This window comes from Bombyx mori, chromosome 14 (genome assembly GCF_030269925.1).
Source record: "Bombyx mori chromosome 14, ASM3026992v2".
NCBI lineage: Eukaryota > Metazoa > Arthropoda > Insecta > Lepidoptera > Bombycidae > Bombyx > Bombyx mori.
The window spans coordinates 1,639,709-1,660,163 of record NC_085120.1 but is presented as its reverse complement, the minus strand read 5'-3'; the positions used below and the strand labels follow the sequence as shown (position 1 = coordinate 1,660,163).

The window sequence follows — 20,455 nt, the reverse complement described above, 5'->3', positions numbered from 1 at the left end:
ATAATTTATATTATTGATGGTTATAGTTTATTTCGGTGTCAGTACAGGGTATTATTTCTTTACACCCTGTATAAAACTTCAACCATAACATAAAAAAAATAATAAAGATATCCAAAAACAAAGACAACGTATTTTTAAAGTTCCTTTAATGTACACGAATGTATAAATAGTAATAACATTTGATATAATAATAGGTAAAGATGTTCTAATACATATCATTTGACATTGAAGACACACATATAAAATGGTAAAAGCTAATTTTTCACATACTATTTATTCGTTTTTCACGAAAATCTTTCTTAAATATGAACAGGCTAAGTTATATAACTTTCATATTGCACGGGTCGCGTTTCCGGTCCGGTGGTAGAATCTGCGAAGCACGGCTCTTGCTAGGGTTCGTGTTAGCAACGTCATCAAGCTTGAGCCCCGTGAGCTCACCTACTAGTTAAGGCGACGCTGATATAGCCTCTCAAGGCTATCAGTTTAGGTAGGAAAAAAAAAAGCCGCATGTTAGGTTTATCTCCTGCGTTGTGGAACACTTATAAAGCAAATTCCAAATATATTTGACTCCGAAAGAGAATCAAGCCGGAATCCTATCTAACTTTGGTCCACCAAAAACTATACCAACATGGCGATCAAGTTCGATTTAAAATAACACAGTTGTGTACCAAAAAAAGTTAAGGATTTTGTAGATGGTTGTAGAAGGTCTCGGCAATTTCAATGAACCCGTTACATTTGTACCTATTTCATTTTGAACACGCGCTTACTAGCGGGCGCTAGGGCAATGATTACACACGCCTGCTACATTTTTTTATTGCTTAGATAGGTGGAAGAACTCACGACCCACTTTTACCGGTGGTAGGACCTCTTGTGAGTCCGCACGGGTAGGTACCACCACCCTGCCTATTTCTACCGTGAAGCAGTAATGCGTTTCGGTTTGAAGGGCGGGGCAGCCGTTGTAACCATACTGAGACCTTAGAACTTGTATCTCAAGGTGGGTTGCGCGTTTTACGTCGTAGATGTCTATGGGTTCCAGTAACCAGGTGGGCTGTGAGCTCGTCCATCCACCTAATAAAAAAACCTGTTGTGAGTGGTTACCGGAGCCCATAGACATTTACAGCCCAAATGCCGCCACCCTTCTCGAGATATGAATTCTAAGGTCTCAGTTTTTACAGTACAACGACTGCCCCGCCCTTCAAACCGAAACGCATTACTGCTTCACGGCAGAAATAGGCAGGGCGGTGGTACCCTACCCGTGCGGACTCACAAGACGTCCCACCACCAATAATAACGCAAATTATAATTATAACACATGGGCTAGGGACGCTTTTGAGCATGGAAACATTTAAATATAAAATATAGTAATAACGTAATATAGTTGAATAGCCCGTTTATATTTATAAACTTGTAATAATAAACGATTTAAACAGCTGAGACGATAATACATTTAAGTTTATTTGCATTAAATAAATTAGCGACAATCGGTCCAGACATTATGAGTCAATATTTTCAATTTCTACTGAGTGCGCACAATTCGTAAAATACACGTAGCTTAAGTGAAACTACTTTTGGAGAAAAACTGTCTTTTTTTTTTTTTACAATAAATATCAGTGCATGTAAGGTCTGATTTGTATCTATACCTATTTTTTTCTTGTTATTTATCGCAATCTGCCGATGATCTCTGTAATATCTGTCTGTATCTTGCGATGAATAGCCACAACGTATTTCTAAACATTACAATCACGACACAGGACTAATTTTTATATATGGTTATCTATCCTGTTTTGGGAATTAACTGATTCATTTATTTGTCTCTCGGTCAGTGATACTAACCCGGGATGGGTTTGGACTTAGACACACGAGGTCAATATTAATAACTGCATAATTTCCCTTCAAAGAACACACAAATAAAATTACAAGTCTTAATGGAAAACGTGCTTCAGTGTGCTTAGTGCGAGTTTTTTAACGTGCTCGATAGCGTAAAAGTTAACCCAATTTTGTATGCAGCTGGAACAGCGCCCCTAGCGGCAAACGTACGCAAACGATCCCATTCCATATAAATATGAGCTAACTTTTACGTTATCGAGAACGTTAACTCGCACTAAGCACACAGTTCTTGTTTAATCCCTTCAATTACATTTTAGAGTAATCTATCTGTGAAGTATGGCCTCAACCGCCGCCACCGCCCTCGGCTGATGTAACATTGTGTGTAAAACTTTCTAAATATTTAAGGCAATTCCGATTTCGTTTGTCGACATTGAAATAAAGCCCCCAAAAAAAAAGCGCCCCTAGCGGCATACGTAGGCGAACGATTCCATTCCATACAAATATGAGCTAACTTTTACGCTGTCGAGAACGTTAACTCGCACTAAGCACACTGAACTAATTGTCGCTAAAGTTTAAGTCCGGTTGTACTTCTTAAGACGTGTCAGAGAAATTTGTTCGAAGCATATCTACTGCGTTTTATTAGAACAATTATTTAAATCATTAGCAGGCAGCGGGCTGTAATAAAAATAATTTCGTTAATGCCTTCGACGCACGCTAAGTGCCTACTTTTTCCGACAAACGCGTCATATAATGTGCGACCCAGATTGACAGTGTTGAGTTGTAAAGTTAAATATTAAAATGTAATAATAGCATCCGAAACTTTGTTTTTTTTTCTTTCAAAAATTACCTTCTACAAAATAGGTCTAATATGCTATATCAAAAAGTGACGTAAGGGCACAAAATATACATTTACAAAATTTAACTTCTTGTTCTAAACAGGTTTTTAGTTCTATTTGGGATATGTCCGTGTTTTAAAACGTCGCGAATAAGACATTTAATGTGCGAACGATAATAATTATTACCGGAATTTATGCACAGGAAAGTTCTATTAAAATATTTATATTAGCTATTTTTACATTATAAAATACAATTTCGTTCAAAACATTTTGTTTTGTTAGCATACACTCGGGTTTGAATGCCAATTGCCACGGTGGATGAATTTATAATGAAGATAAAGCACGCACCTCGCAAGAAAAAAAAAGCAATTTGTTCTACTAAGTTTGATTTGGTCCTAAGTTTTAGAACGAACTAAAAAAGTTATGAAATCATTTTTTTAGTAAATTAATTCATATAAATTTTGAACATTTCATAATTCTTCTGGCGACTCTGAACTCTGATGACTCTGAACTAATGGTCTACTAATGTTCTACGAACTAATGTTCAGTCATCAAAGTTCAGAATCGTCAGAAGAATTATTAAATGTTCAAAATTTATATGAATTAATTTATTAAAAAATGATTTGATAACTTTTTTAGTTCGCTGAACATTAGTTCAGAGTCATCGTATCAGAAGTATCAGAAATACAGAAGAGGGAAATATATACAAAAAGAAAATAACTCCGTATTGAAAACGTTGTGTAGCAAAACAAATTTAGACGAATCAATTGTCATTATAAGACACTATGTATTAGATCGCAGTGGAAGCTATTAAAATATGTTCGGTACATTAATGAATTCGATCCAAAATCTCGCTTTTCCTGTTAAACCTATTTTTTACTCCCACATCACCTCATACGACCCTTATTCCTTTTTGGAATAAAGATTCAACTCAATACGATTTAGGAAGAAAGTGTAAAACACAAAATCCTGCCAAAGTAATTTAAATAACTTTACAAAAGCAGCGCTACCGACAGGAGTGGTTGGAGACATATCGCAAGAGTTGCAGTAGCTATCACCACGTACCATCGACTTTTACCACGACCACTAAATATTGAGGATGAATTTTCTTAACACTATTTTGGAAAACATTGTATGTTATGTGTTGTTATGATCTCAACGTGAAGCATCTTAAATGTAAAATACGTTTCTGATGTTGTATCCTGTTGGATTTACAAGAATATCAGTTGAGTTCAACCCTCCAACGTACCGTCTCACTTTTGGATTAATTCACACCTTAAGTTTAACCTAAGCATCACGGACTTCTTCGAACAAAGTGAGTTAACGGTAGAGCTTGGGTCGCAAAAGACCGCCGACACCAAACCCCGCTATTTTTGTATTAAAATTTTAAACTGTTTTATACTTTGTATAAGTGTCTTCTTTTAGCAATCCAACCTGTATTCCGAAAATATTTACAATGCACATTGTATTATTTCAAAATACTGCTAGTTCCAGAGAGAGGGAGAGCTAAACGCTTCATTTTATTCATTGAAGTCATTCGACCCGATGAGAGAGATTCAGTCAATTAAACGACTGATTGGAATCAATTGAGTTGATTCTTTACAAAGGCAAACGATACGTGTTTGAAAACTATTGGAAAATAGTAGAAATTAATTGTCGTTGTCATCGTAAGTAGGTCTTTTCATGCTTGTTTGGAGATGACCACGTCATTACGTTATTTGTTCAAAACACTTAACCAGGGGTTTCAATGTCTTTTTTTTATTGCTTAGATGGGTGGACGAGCTCACAGCCCACCTGGTGCTAAGTGGTTACTGGAGCCCTTACGACGTAAATGCGCCACCCACCTTGAGATATAAGTTCTAAGATCTCAAGTATAATTACAACACCGAAACGCTTTACTGCTTCATGGCAGAAATAAGCAGGGTGGTGGTACCTACCCACGCGGACTCACAAAAGATCCTACCACCAGTAAAATTTACGTTACGAGACAAGAGGGATGCTTCTAGTGGAAAACATCAACTATAATCATGGTGCAGGTTGAAGATGAAAAGTGAATTGATGCTCGAAGCTTATGCCTCGCTTGGCATGTATAGATTTGGATATAAAAACGTCAATGTCAGTTTTGAAAATAATATTTGAATTAATAAAGGTTTAACCACCAATTTAATTAAGAATATCCAGAATATATACATACGTATTAGTAAGAGATTCGGAGGTATAAATACCTCTTAAATTTTGATTAATTTACGTGCCTTAATTTTAGTTTTTCACAATTCAAAAGGGACATTGGTCGGAACGTTGATAAATACGTAAAAATTATAATAAAGTACATACGATCGCATGATTAAACTTACAATTCATTATAATTTGTAACTTATTAATACAATATATAATAACGTATGTTGATGTATGGAATCACTTATTATATATATGCACCAGTCGATTTTAATTCCCGTAAATCAAGTAAGATGATGTTAAAAATGTGACCAAAACTTTTTACGATGAGATAGTCATTAAAAATCTAAAACAAACTCTGATATTCGTAAATTGAGAACATGCGAATGTGTCGTGTGATCTATAAGTGAAGTCACGACAATACATCAAATGAGTTTGTCCAATTACATGTTTATGTAACAAAATATGTATGTCAATATTTGATCATTATAATCGTCACCGATATTTTTTGTTTACTTTAACGTGAATGTTTTCCCTCGGCCATGATACAAAAAAAAACAGACTTATATTACTTATATTATTTTAGGTAAAAAAAAATCGTACGCTTAATTCAAATATTAAAAACGAATTGAAAATTTTAAAATGAGACCAATCATTTTGGCACACTTATAAGTACCTAATTTAAAAACAGATCCATTATTTCCGCACATCGAAAATATTTGTAATTAAGGACATATTATTTTCACACGCAATTTAGTAATATTTTTTTGTTCCTGATATCATCGACCAACATATCACAGACTGTTCTATTCAGTGATATTGGAACGTTTTGTGCACACACCTTTATCGAAACGGTGAGTAAATACATTTTACAAAAAAACCCTCTACAATACTAATCTAAGATACAATGTCAATAATAAAAAAACTTTATTAAAATAAAGGAAGTATTTATGATTAAAATACGTCTACACCTAAATATCTACTTAAGTAAATACTATCTTAAACATAAAGTTCATTACGCATTCTAACAAAATTTATCTTTTAATGATTTAAACAATTATTTTTGTATGTATGCCTTCCTCTTTTGGTTCCTCAAAGTAAATACCGTCTTTCACTTTAGGCCATAAAGTCTATGGTTCAATTGCACTATATTAATAACTTTCCTAAATCTGAATATAGATGTGAACTAGATGTGAAAGGATAGCTCTTGTAGTGGAAGCGTCGATACATTACACCAGTGGTTTCCAAACTTACTTTGTCTACTGCCCACTTTGAGAATAAATTATTTTTTAGTGCCTCCATTTCTTCACCTACTTATAAACCACTATAGCGAGAGCTCAGTCGGTGTCTAAGTGTCCTAGATGAAATTACAAATCGCCTCCCAAGCCTCTACACAACGCCCCCATTTTTTTCTGGGTTTATTACCGCCCCCCATTAGGCCTGCAGCGCCCACAAGGGGCGTTATCGCCCACTTTGGGAAAGGCTGCATTACACTAATATACCTAAGTCGAAGGTAGTTAATATTCATATGCAATAAGATTCATTTTTATTACATAATGTTGTTTTAGTTATTTTATGTACTGCAGAAGCCGCAATGCACACCGAAGGCAGGGCGTTTCATTACACTGCGCGCTGATCTTTTGCAGTACTTTGAGTGCAAATAAGCAGATTTACACGTCATTACGGATCCTCCCGATTCATTAACGGTGCTTTTAGGTACCACAAGTACCGGTCAGGGCTCGACGAGTGAATTAGCCCATAGACACTGCCCACTAAGTTTCTCGCCGGATCTTCTCACGTCGCGTTTCCGATCCGGTGGTAGATTCTGCGAAGCACTGCTCTTGCTAGGGCCAGTGTTAGCAACACTCCGGTTTGAGCCCTGTGAGCTCACCTACACGGAAAAGCTGAAATAGCCTCTCAAAGCCATCAGCATAGGTATGAAAAAAAATCAGAGTTTGATTTTTTTTAATTAAGTCGATAATCAGCTACACCGATCTTTTCGACAATAAATCTATTGCACCTGATGGACACACCGAAATGAAGTTTTTAGGAATAATCTGAGATTCTCGCAATAATCCGACATAGAAATTACTCAAAGTTCAGGTCCGCGTACCTACCTTATGTTACTTGATATGTTATTTCGAATATTTAAATATGCATTTTTCATTATAAATATTTGCAATTTACAAAGTTCATTATAATGTACTATTTAAATAATAAGTTTTAAATATTATGTTTTTTTTTGACTAACACAGAATTTTAAGTTATTTTTTGTGTTTTTTTTTCTTAATGGAATTACATCCTCCATATTATGAAGGAGTGAGTTGGGCGCGCCTCACGCCTATAGTTTCATTCATGGTAGTTCGAACAATAACTATCGTCTTCAGATAGAAAATCGAGGGCCAAAAGGTTATGTAAGGTTTAATGTTTAAATTTGAAAAAAATATCGTAACAAAAAAACTGCTTCAGCTATTTAAATGGGGTAAACATATAGTTGAAGTTCATTTAAAAGTTTAAAGTTGTTGATGCTAATACCAAATGAAACGGACCTTTAATTACACAGATAAATGTCGCTTAAACCAATAACCTTTTACTCCTCGATATAGAGTTACATTAAATATATTTAAAATTAATTTTGAAACATCGATCTATTACCGCGATGGTGGTGATGGTGATGGTAATAGATCGATGTTTTGAAATAACACCTTTGACATCACTACCATATATGAAACACATGGAACTTATCAAGATTGCGTAGTATCGTGGATTCCGATTAATTTTTGAGAAAAATATAACAAAAAATTACTATTTTTTGTAATTTTAACGTGAAAGTAGTAGAAAGTAGAGTAACGTGAAAACTACAGATCATTCACAATCGTAATGTTGACAGATCGCCCAATGAAGGACACACTTTGAACGTATTGATGGCGAAAATTGCTGTAACTTGATTTTTAATGTCACACAAAATCAACCTATGAAAATAAGACAGGAATAAATTCGGCTAAGCGTACCGAATTGTTGAAGCCTTTAAGCGGAATATTAGGACGCATCCAATAGCTTCTCACTTATTGGGATAAATTATTTATAATAGAACAGAAGAACTCGTCTACTAACAAGGAGTGGTAAAGAAATATGTATTCTTGAATTGACACTGCCGGCACGCAATACGGTCTAAATCACTATGAACCAGTAATGCAAATATACAGATTAATAATTTCAATAATAGTTAAAAAAAACTAACAAAATACGCTTTTATAGAAAATTCAACTAAAAATAGAAAATAAATTTGAATTAAAAATAGTGTAAGAAAAAATGATTTTATTGTAAAAAATTATTTATTTTTCATTTTTTTAGTTGAATTTCAATTTATTTATTTTTCAATATTTTTTAAAAATATTGAATTATCACCGGTCCTTAATAAGTATAGCAAATTTCGAGTTAATCCAACGTTTTGAAAGGGATCAAAATCATGTTCAAAGATTCCGTTACATACTAACACATATACGTCTGAAGCTAATAAAAGCGTATTAAAACATTTCCAATTATTAATTGAACTTCAGATATAACTCTTCCTCGCACTCGTTCTGAAGGAAGACAGTCCGATTTAATAATCTTGATACTTGGCGCGTTCTTTCTCACTTGGGGTCTTAACTAGTCAATAAACCATTCCTCATAATCTACAGAAGAGCAGTTTTCGAAAAAAATTAACTTGTTTGATCCGTCGTGGTCCGCGCATCCAGTGCGCTCAGTGCTATCCCAAGCTGTCCCAGGTAGTACGTCGACATCACCAGTACCTTGAAGACCAAAGCCATGTAAATATTTAACTAACAATGCATCATAATATGTCTATCAGATTCAGGAGATACAATTTCATTATGTCCAATGTGACGGTACTATCTCTAAAACTATGTACTTCGTCTATTTTCTGATGAGCGTCTAACATTATTTGACCGCCAAACATCTGTGGCTAAACTATAATGTTAATTATTTAATAACAAAATGATAGGAACCGACAATAAGTTTGAATTTATTCTAAAACTAGCTGACCCGGCAAACGTTGATTTGCCATATAAATTATTTCTAGGAAACATCGACTGCAGCTCCCTCTGACGGGCTGATTTGTGAATCTAAAGGATCCAGGGTGCCATCCAAACGTATAAAAAAAAATCATTCAAATCGGTCCAACCGTTTAGGAGTTCAGTGACAAACACACGCACATAAGAAATCTATACTAATATATAAATCTACAGTGGTTTTTACGGATGTTCCTGAACAATGCATCCGATTGACTTGAAACTTGGTATCCATGTAGAAAATACATGTACTTAATGGATAGGCTAATATTTATATGAGTGTTGGGCTCCCTACACAAGTTGCGGGGGCGTTAATGATGAAAAACTTTGTTGGGGTGAGAAATAATAATGTTGAATTTTAAATGTCCTGCGAAGCGGACGGGTACAGCTAGTATATATATAAAGATGTTCACCTTCATCATGTGAAAAGCCTTCGAATGAGAATTTTTAAATTTTAATGATGCTCGGCTCGGCCAAAACTGCTCATTTAAATACAGAGCGCAAAGTTTGAATTCAACCGAAGACTAATGTCATGGTCATTTATTTCGCTATCTTAACGAAATAGTATATATAATGATATGGAATATTCTAAAAGTGATTCAACAATAATAAAAGACTTAATTGCGTTTTTGTACAATATTAAGAAAAGAACATTTAAAGCCTTTATTTTCCACAAATTATTTTATTCTTGAATTAAATAAAACTAAACTTGTCTTTTTTCTCAATGAGAGTGAGTTCAGTCAATCTATACTTAGTCTGGCCATAAATACTGTAACAATTAAAATTAAACAAAATATTACATTTGAATTTGGAATCTGTCATTTTTATATGATTGTTCATTGAGTTTTCTCATTTTGGTGCCAATACATTGTACAATATTTTGCGATATTAAAATGGAGTGGGGTGATAAAGAGAACCGAATCGCTGTGATTGCATTACACAATGTAGGTATGGAGCCAAATGAAATTCTTAAAACTCTCCATACGCTTGGTATTAGTAAAATATTTGTGTACCGGGCTATTAATAGGTGCAATGAAACCTCCTCTGTTTGTGACAGAAAAAGATCTGGGCGTCCAGGCAGTGTACGAAAAAGGTGGTCAAAGCAGTAAGGGAAAGAATTCGAAGAAATCTTGTCCGAAAGCAAAAGATTTTATCTCGGGAGATGAAGATAGCACCTAGAACCATGTCGCGTATTTTAAAATATGACTTAGGACTTGTAGCCTATAAGAGACGTACTGGTCATTTCTTAACTGATAATTTAAAAGAGAATAGGGTGGTAAAATCGAAACAACTACTAAAGCGGTACGCAAAGGGAGGTCATAGATTTTTTTTTATTTACGGATGAGATTTTTTTTACAATTGAGCAACATTTTATCAAACAAAATTACCGTATTTATGCTCAAAGCTCTAAGGAAGCTTCCCAATTAGTCGACAGAGTGCAACGTGGGCACTATCCGACTTCAGTGATGGTTTGGTGGGGTATTAGCTACGAAGGAGTGACTGAGCCATACTTTTGTGAAAAAGGTATCAAAACATCGGCACAAGTGTATCAAGATACCATTGTTGAGAAGGCAGTGAAGGCCCTTAACAACACCATGTTCAATAATCAAGAATGGTCCTTCCAGCAAGACTCGGCGCCAGGTCATAAAGCTCGGTCTACGCAGTCTTGGTTGGAAACGAACGTTACGGACTTCATCAGAGCTGAAGACTGGCCGTCGTCTAGTTCTGATCTTAATCCGCTGGATTATTATTTATGGTCAGTTTTAGAGAGTACGGCTTGCTCTAAACGCCATGATAATTTGGAGTCCCTAAAACAATCCGTACGATTGGCAGTGAAAAATTTTCCATGGAAAGAGTGCGTGCTTCTATTGATAACGGCCTCAACGTTTAAAGGACTGTATTGCAGCCAATGGAGACCACTTCGAATAAGCTTTTTATACTTTAAATTGTTTTATATTTATGTATTAAACTAATACACTGTAAAAGTAATAAATGTTATTTGCAATAGATTTTTTTTATTTTTTATTGTAACAGTATTTATGGCCAGACTAAGTATATGAAAAATCCTTGAAAAAAAAACTAAAAAGGTTTTATAAAAAAACTAGCCGTACTCGCTCGCTTCGCTGGGCATTTAAAATTAACATTATATTATTTATTGTCAATATTATTAGGAAGTCCAATACTCATATAAATATTAGCCTATCCATTTTAAGTACATGTAGTTTCTACATGGATACCAAGTTTCAAGTCAATCGGATACATGGTTCAGTAGTTATAACGGAACATCCGTAAAAACCACTGTAGATTTATATATTAGTATAGATTACATAAAAAAGGTTTTTCTTTATATATAAAAATACATTTTAAACTACGAATTGTGAGTAAGAAACAACGGTCGTTCCGACTTGCCAATCAGAAAACTTGTTTTAACAGTACTTAGCGCAGCGGTGTTAGGGGGAACCGGCCTCGGCACTTTCAATGAACCTATTATATTTGTACCCATTCCATTTTGAACGCGCGCTTACTAGTGGGGCTTGGGTAATTAATATATTTTATTAATTTATTTAGGTGGTAGGACCTCTTGTGAGTCCGCGCGGGTAGGTACCACCACCCTGCCTATTTTAGCCGTGGAAGAGTAATGCGTTTCGGTTTGAAGGCTGAGGCAGTCCTTGTAACTATACTGAGATCTTAGAACTTATATCTCAAGGTGGGTGGCGCATTTACGTTGTAGATGTCCATGGGCTCCAGTAACCACTTAACACCAGGTGGGCTGTGAGCTCGTCCACCCATCCACACAAAACATTCAAGCTTAAAATTAACATGTATAAAATTAAGTACTGGTATGTAAGGCAGTTACAGGCATGTACAGCAATCTCTTATAACACACTACGACATGTTACAGTCACTTTACAAACAGCGAAAAAATAGGCTAAATTTAAATGTTAACAGTACGACAAAAAATATATGAAAAATAACATGAAAACAAGAGTTAACTACTTAACATTCTCTCATCAATTATAAACAAAGGAACATGGATACTATAGTTTGTTTTTGAGACCAGGACACGTGTCGTTAAAAATGTCGATGCCGTCAATTAATGCACATACATATTTGGTTATGATCGCACACGGCCGTTACATGGGCTAGAGACACCTTTGGGTCCAAAACACGCGCTACTAACATTCAAGATGGGGGAGGGAGAGTATTAGAGGAAACAGTTATATCATGGTAATAATACTACAGCCAACTCATGAAGTTTGTGATGGAAGTCGGAAGCCCGTATCATATAATTCGTTATCAGATTTTTTTCCCTACCTAATTTTTGGTGGCCTAAGGGGCTATTCTGACTACGCGCAGACCGAAATTAGATCTTATAGATAGCCTTTGTTGGGATTTAGACAAATAATTTATTGGTGGTAGGACCTTTTGTGAGTCCGCACATGTAGTAGCACCACCCTGTCTATTTTAGCCGTGAAAGAGTAATGCGTTTCGGTTTGAAGGGTGAGGCAGTCGTTGTAACTATACTCAGACCTTTGAACTCATATCTCAAGGTGGGTGGCAGCATTAACGTTATAGATGTCTATGGGCTCCGGTAACCACTTAACACCAGGTGGGCTATGAGCTCGTCCACCCATCTAAGCAATAAATAAAAAAATACTATGATACTACTATAAAGAACAATGATAAATCTTACTTGTTTGTAAGGAACCGGTCCTCCAAATAGGCTGTACCCTAGTATAGCATCAGATATCAGGAACAGTACAGCACCGACAGCCGCCGCCCGACCCCTGGCCAGGCCCCTCCATGCCATTGTACTCAATAACATTCCGTACACCGGTACCAACACCTTCAATCCATCAGGCGGAGTTATCAAGGTCATGTAGTACCCGCAACCCGAGTAGACGATAGGTGCTAATGGCTTCGCGAGCGGGGTGAACCGGAAAGCTGATATGTAGGATATGTGGGCAGCCGCAAAGGCCGCCATGCCCGCGATGAAGTGCTGCGGCCAAACCAGGAAGGCATCGCCCAGGGCTGATAGAGCCAGACCGGCCGCGATCCGTCGCGCGTACCAACCTCTGTGAACGTAGACGTTTAACTATTGTTTTTGCGCCAGTCAATCATAAACATACTCTCATATCATAGATAATACAAATAAACTAGTTAGAGATATGCAACTCAAGCACTCAACAAAAATGTTTACGGGCGTTGGTCACTAGATGTCTTCGCTTCGATTACTTTCTCGATTAGTTTAGTGGCGGAAATTCCCCATTCCGGTTCACTTTACACCACCTTCCACTGTGCTTCGTACTATTGTTGTGCATTTATTGTGCAGTTCATAATTTAGATTTTCTATTCAGTAAACTTAACTCCGTTTTGGGATATAAAATAGAACATTAATTGGTCTATAAAATTGCGCAATTTCTGGCGGTAGGGAGTCTTCTGAGCTCGGAGCGTTAGGTACTACAGTCCTGCCTATTTCTGCCGAGAAGCAAGCAGTACACATCGATTTGAAGGGTGGGTAGGCCAGCTATTGTGCTATAAAAATTGAACATAAGCAATCTGGTCTTATCAATTTATCTTGTCGTTCTAAAACCTTGGCAACCTTATGACTGTACTTGTGGACATTAGTATTTTCAGCAGTTTACGACTTTTTCTACAGACCAATAACAAGGTCGTTGAAGCGAGTTTAATTTTAAAAACAAACGAACTGACTGTCACAATAAATAAGTCGGTTATTGAACTTGGCCGGCGATGGCATTCAAATGTCATTGTGATGATCGTTCTTATCAGGTTTGATAATTAGGACTTATTCGTATTTACGTATACAATGCAATTTGTTAATGTAACTCCGGTTTGTAAAACTATTTTATTGGGCAATTGTTGTTAGTTTCCTTTAAAAATAACTTAAGAATTAATAGTAAATTTTGTTATCGAATACAATTGACATTCAGTCGCTTCAGATAATAATGTTACGCGTTGAGATTTATTGTTTATGTTATCAAAGTGTGTATGTGACCTAACAGATAATATGCTTTGCACTGGTTGACTTTTGTATTCCTTAATCTCTGTCTTGGAGGACATGTAACCCACCGTGAGATCTTCACTAGCGTTGGAAATTACAATGCTAGGTTCCTTATCTATACTAATCTATTCTAAGATTATAAAGCTGAAGAGTTTGTTTGTTTGAACGCGCCAATCTCAGGGACTACTGGTCCGACTTGAAAAATTCTTTCAGCGTTATATAGCCCATTTATCGAGGAAGGGTATAGGCTATATAATCATGCTAAGACCAATACAAGCGGAGCATCAATAACGAATGTTTTAAAATCGGGGATATTTTTACCTTTTGAGAGCTTCCGCTGCGTGCGCTGCAGAAATGGTTAAGTTTCGCTAAAATAATGTATGACAGAATTGTTCCCCTTTAAAAGATCTAAAAAAAAGTCCCCGACCGCATATGTCTATATGTTAAGGTTGGCTCACTATAATGTTTTTATGCTAACCAAATTTGTTCTAAAATAAAGCATTATTTGTGAACTATTCCACGCGGACGAAGTCGCGGGCAAAAGCTAGTGTCTAATGAAATAAATTATAGGCTTAGGAATCTCCTTAAATCGGTTAAATCTCGTTTGGCCGATAATCGGTCTGTCCATTCAAGTTAATTAAACAAGAACAAATAAATCTTACTTCTCATAAGGCAAGGATCCATGGTGTAGAACCACGACGAGTAGCAGGCAAAGTATCGGAGCGCATTTTGTTGCCACGCCGATCAAGGATGGATCGCTCCCACCCGCGCCCATGGCCAGGAAATACACGCAGACACATTTGAAGAATGGGACGAGACGACCGCCCACCCCCACCCTTTTTACCTTAAGACAAATAATTATTTTGGTAAGTTTTTTTGCCCGAGCAGGCAGACGAGCATACGGCTCACCTGATGGTAATCGGTTACCGTCGCTCATGGACGTCAGCAATGCCAGGGGCAGAGCCAAGGCGCTGCCTACCGTTTAATACTCTCCACAAGCCTCGTTTGAAGAAGGACATGTCATAGCGCTTGAGAAACACCGTGGAGGGGAGCTCATTCCATAGCCGGATGGTAAGTGGTAAAAAAGACACCTGGAAACGCACTGTGGATGACCGCAGTGGCTCCAGGTAGTATGGATGAACTCTACTCCGGTGGCTGGCGGTGAGATGGTTAAAACGAGATGATGGTGTCATCTCAAATAATTCCTCAGTGCACTCCCCATGAAACAGTTTAATGCAATTGAGACTTTCCATGTTTACCGTAGCCACTTCCCTCGTGTTTCATTTGTCCACAGCTACAGAATCATCTTATTTTCAAACTATATCCTCTCTTTTAATCCTATCTGTATTGCTTACGTATATTGTATTATTTTAACTATTTATATTACATTTACATTTCTAAATAAGTCAGTCCTTTTGCTAGTCGATCATTTCTCAACTTTGTTGCTTGACATAAGTAACGTGACTATTCTCTGCAGAGGTTAATTCTCAAACGAACGCATTTAAAATATAATGTATAATATTATTTATTACATTTTGTATTTTTTACGATCTTTTAGAATCTGAATGACGCAGTTTATCATAGAAATTTATATATGATCAACATTTTCTTTGTGAAAACGTCTTGAATTGTTTATGGAATTATGATTTATCGCCATCTGTTATATTTCAATGTTGATTTATCTGTCTGTGAGGTGCGAATGTTGTTGAATACATAGAGTCATGAAGATAATAAAGAAATGTTTCGCAATCGATGGCACCGATCTACCATTTCATCTGTGTTATGGAAGCACGGCTAAAAAGCCTTAAACAGAGCCCCCGCGTAGCGATACGCACACTTTTTTACTGGTGGTAGGACCTCTTGTGAGTCCGCGCGGGTAGGTACCATCACCCTGCCTATTTCTGCCGTGAAGCAGTAATGCGTTTCGGTTTGAAGGGTGAGGCAGCCGTTGTAACTACATATACTGAGATCTTAGAACTTATATCTCAAGGTGTGTGGCGCATTTACGTTGTAGATGTCTATGGGCTCCAGTAATCACTTAACACCAGGTGGGCTGTGACCTCGTCCACACATCTAAGCAATAAAAAAAAAAAAACAGAGTCCTCGCGTAGTGATACGCACTCGTCTGTACTTCTCTTCGCAATTTCGCACACTGCTAATAACCTCTAAAATGGCTATGACGTACGAATAGTTATGACCACACGCCGGCCACAGACAACTAATTGCTGATAGTGGCACCCTTTACTTTTTTTTTCGGACCGGGGGCCGTACCTTCTACGGAATTTTAGGGCCTAAAGGGCGCGCGGGGTATGAGGGACTCTGCGGCTGATTATATTACAATACGGGCCAGACTCTACCATCATTAGACTCAATAAGCGACCCCAATGCGCTCTTGCCCGACAACCGATCGTAGTAGAGAGATTACCGTGGTAAGCACTACAACCAAAGATAGGTCTTCCCATGGACACGCGGCCGACGAAGTTGTCATAGTCGACGACTCTACGTAAGCCATCACAGTACGGCAGCGAGATCAAGACGCAGCTGGTCAACCAGCTCGCTTGGAAGCGCGATACACTGCCAACCGTTTGTCTTTTTCTACTTCTCGTTCTATGGTTTGCAGTTTCGTAGAACTTCTGTCAGCGGCGCGCTAGAGTGCTGTGAGCGTGCCTCGCCTCCCCCCCGTCAGTCGTGGCCTTCACTGTCTAATAGTGGCACCTAATAGGTCATTCGTTCTATTACATACAAAATCGACACTTTATATAACTCCTCACTGTCGGTATTCACGGTTGGCTGCATCTTGTATCCTTGGCTCAACGCGCCTCGTACAATGTACCGTCGTATCATTAGGCTTCGTGAAAACGACGGAATTAATCTAGATGATACGTGGTTTACGTTTCCCCTCGTTTCCTCCTTAATGACCTAGTTTTTTTTTTAATTGCTCTTATATGTATGTAGACGGGCATACTGCCCACTTGATGATGATTTTTGACCGTCGCTTTTATACATCAGCAAAATGTTAAGCTTTTAGGCTCTTAACTGCATGGCTTAACGTAATAGGTCACGATACATGGTCAACTGCTCAATATGCCTTATGGCATTAAATTTGTCATTTGTCCTATTTTTCCCAATAAATAAACATTTAAACAATCGGACGGAGCAGCTCATACTTTGCTTGATATTAAAATTTCTGTGGTACAAATAGCGTACGTTCTCGCAGAGAATAGAGACGAGAACGACAAAACGGAATATTAGTCCGGACAAACAAACAGATTGACAGTGATGCTTAGCATCAATCTCCTAGTCTCCTGCAAGCTGTAGTTTAAACCAATCTTCAGTCCTGTATATTTCTATACTATTCCATTATATCTCTACTGTGCACGTTATAAATATGAGTTCGATTCGAGTAATATTGACAATTTCCTAGTGGCCAAACGTGTTATATGGGTCACACAAACACGACTTTACGCCAAGAGCACTGGGTGGGTTTTGCCTTAACTATTATTTAGTACGTACGATATATTGTGTAAATAAGACTAGTGAGGTGCTTGCATTCAATAAACCCAAAGGAGGTTAACATTTACAAGGTTTCGCTGTGCACTAGTGATAAGATTGCCAGTGCAGAATCATTTCACATAATTCAAAAGGTTTTAATCTTATACGTTAACTATTTTAAACGCTCTAGAATCTAGAAGGTAGACACACTCGCAGCCGATCTGGTATTAAACTATTAATATAGACCATAAAAATCACAATAGGAATGGCGGCTTACTTGAGACATGAGCATGATTTATAATTTGTATTATGAAATTAATGTGGCACCGGTCAATCCTTAGCTGAATGCTTAGTGGCATAAATAGGCAGGATGGTGGTACCTATCCGTGCAAGCCCACAATGCATCCGCCGTACCGCTATTAATAATAACCCTATTAATTTTGTACGTTTCATTTTTACTACACAATATTTTTAATTCAATGTAGAATTCGTTCAAGTACATTCATTAAGAAAATCGGTATAGATCTCTGGTGGTGGTATAGTAATGGCATAAGTAGCCCACTGAGATTCTCGCCTGATCTTCTCAGTGGGTCGCGTTTCCGATCCGGTGCTAGATTCAGCGAAGCACTGCTCTTGCTAGGGCTAATGTTAGCAAATTCTCTCAGGTTGAGCCCGTGAGCTGGCCTATCCATCCGGGCTTAGCTGGAATAGCCCCTTAGGCTACCAGCGAATAGGTAGGGAAATATCAGCACCTACTTCAAAAGCATGAAATTGAGGCGACTGTATGTGGTTTCGATGTAAGGCTTTTCGAACTTTAATTGACGTTAATCTACCAAAATCTTTATGTATACATACATCCCGAAAATATTTTGGACTAATGTAGAGAAATTAAAAGAAAAAATGAGTAGAAGAGGAGATTTTTTTCCGGTTAACGCGGCCTACATCGCAAACTTTAATTATGCATGCAAATAGCTCGAACGCCTTGTCGGAGTAGAGGTTATAGTTCGAAGGTGGTCGACAGCAGTAGATAATATATTTATTAAGCACATTTTGTCTGCCTAATTTGGGTGTTCTGATGTTCTCTCATCTATACTATTACTAGCGACCCGCCCTCGCTTCGCTTCGGAAACTGTAATTTATTATTAATTTCTCCACTATTTAATGGATGTTATTATACATATAAACCTTCCTCTTCAATCACTCTACCTATTAAAATAGCCGCATCAAAGTCCGTTGCGTAGTTTTAAAGATTTAAGCATACACAGGGATATAGGGACAAAGAAAGCGACTTTGTTTTATACTGTGTAGTGATGATATAAATCTACAGTTGTTTTTACGTATGTTCCGTTATAACTACTGAACTATGCATCCGATTGACTTGAAACTTGGTGTCCATGTAGAAAATATATGTACTTAATGGATAGGCTAATATTTATATGAGCGTTGGACTCCCTAATAATAATGACAATAAATAATATAATGTTAACGTGCGGCTAGTAACGTATATATTATGTACATTTATCTGAGAAAAAATTTAAGCAATCTATTTAGAGCAATGTCCCTAAAGTACATCCGCGTAGATTTTCGACCGAGAACCAAACATATAAGTTGGCAAATCAACTGATTACGTTAAAACAAAAAAATAAAATAAAATAAAAACAAAATTGTCTAAAACTTGGCCAAGGACATCTTGAACCTGTTTATGTAAACAAAAACACGTTTAGATACTTGTTTTTGCGCGTTTGTTTCCAAACAAAAGTATTTTGTTCCAAACAAAACGCAGTTTTGTAAATATTTTGCTGATTGACGACTTTTGAAGCTGATAAGCCTACACATGTGATAAGCCTATACCCCTCGTCACTACAAACCAATGCTCAACTAGTACCATGCTTCGGTTTCGATGAATGATAAAGGATTAAAGCAGCGGTCGTGGAACCGGGGTAAATTACCCCAAATGGGGTAAAATGACATTTTGCAGGGTAAAAGTGAAACTTTTGTGAGTAAAAAGTATATATTGAAGTGAAACTTCTTTACAATCGGTAAATTTTTAGTTATTGTTTCCTTTTCAAAATTATCATGAAGGCTATAATATGAAAGATGCTGAAAAGAAGCGATTTCGTTTTTATTTTGTTCTTCGCCATGGGGCAATAACAACTTACACAACAATTTTGGGGTAATAATTAAAAAAGATCCCCGACCGCTGGATTAAGGTAACCATCATTTTCATTGAAGTTATATTTTTGGGACCCAATAAAATGATTTACGGTTTAGAGCGTTATTGCATAGACTTATTAAACACATAGGTAAAACATTTAATATTTTTGAAAGATAGTGACAGTTAATTCGAAAACTATCTAGTGATGTGTGATACTCGGTAATTATTTTTAAAAAATCCAGTTTGATATTGTTTCATTAAACTTTTTTTTTTGTTTACTACACAATTCATCATATATTTTACAATAAAGAATATTTTTCCTTAACTATATTCACATTAAAACTACTAGCTAATTCAAACAAAGAGAAGACGTGAACATGCGAAAAGTGTTTATAAATAATACATTGTACGTACCAATGCAGTAGGGGAAATCATCTCTCCCTCCCGACGATTATAGAAATTAACTGCGCACGATAAGCCGGAGACACGATATTATACTAGACATTACACGAAGCATATGCACTGAACCCCACATAGCACCACGCACATACAAAACAAGAGTATAAATAAATGTGTTTGTTTTGAGTGGCGGACGAATGCGTACTTGCACGCCAACCGAATGAAAACATTGACGCCGGACTATTAAATTTTCCATCACTGCGCATGTTTTTGAAATTGCCGGGCTATATTTTTCGTCTAGTAAGCGATGATCAGCTGATAATATTGTTCTCTAAAGGTTATTATTGTTAAGCATCAGAAATTGTGTTTCAAGTTTTCGGTGGCTAATTTTTTTTAAGCCCCGCCTTTTTTATCCATAGTTATTCGATACAATCAAGCAAATATAAAAAAAAGTGGAAACGACTGTGAATTTCTG

General features: G+C 36.8%; 1 protein-coding gene across 1 annotated transcript; it reads right to left on the bottom strand.

Moving 5' to 3' along the window:
• Positions 1 to 129: 129 nt before the first annotated feature.
• Positions 130 to 20,217, bottom strand: LOC101746176 (lysoplasmalogenase TMEM86B). The gene is made up of 4 exons (XM_004922763.5): positions 19,996 to 20,217; positions 14,597 to 14,778; positions 12,606 to 12,987; positions 130 to 8,632 (listed from the first exon to the last, which is right to left on the bottom strand). The coding sequence occupies exons 1-4, from the start codon at positions 20,014 to 20,016 to the stop codon at positions 8,543 to 8,545; spliced, it is 675 nt and encodes a 224-aa protein (XP_004922820.1). The 5' UTR covers positions 20,017 to 20,217; the 3' UTR covers positions 130 to 8,542.
• Between the last annotated feature and the right edge of the window lie 238 nt (positions 20,218 to 20,455).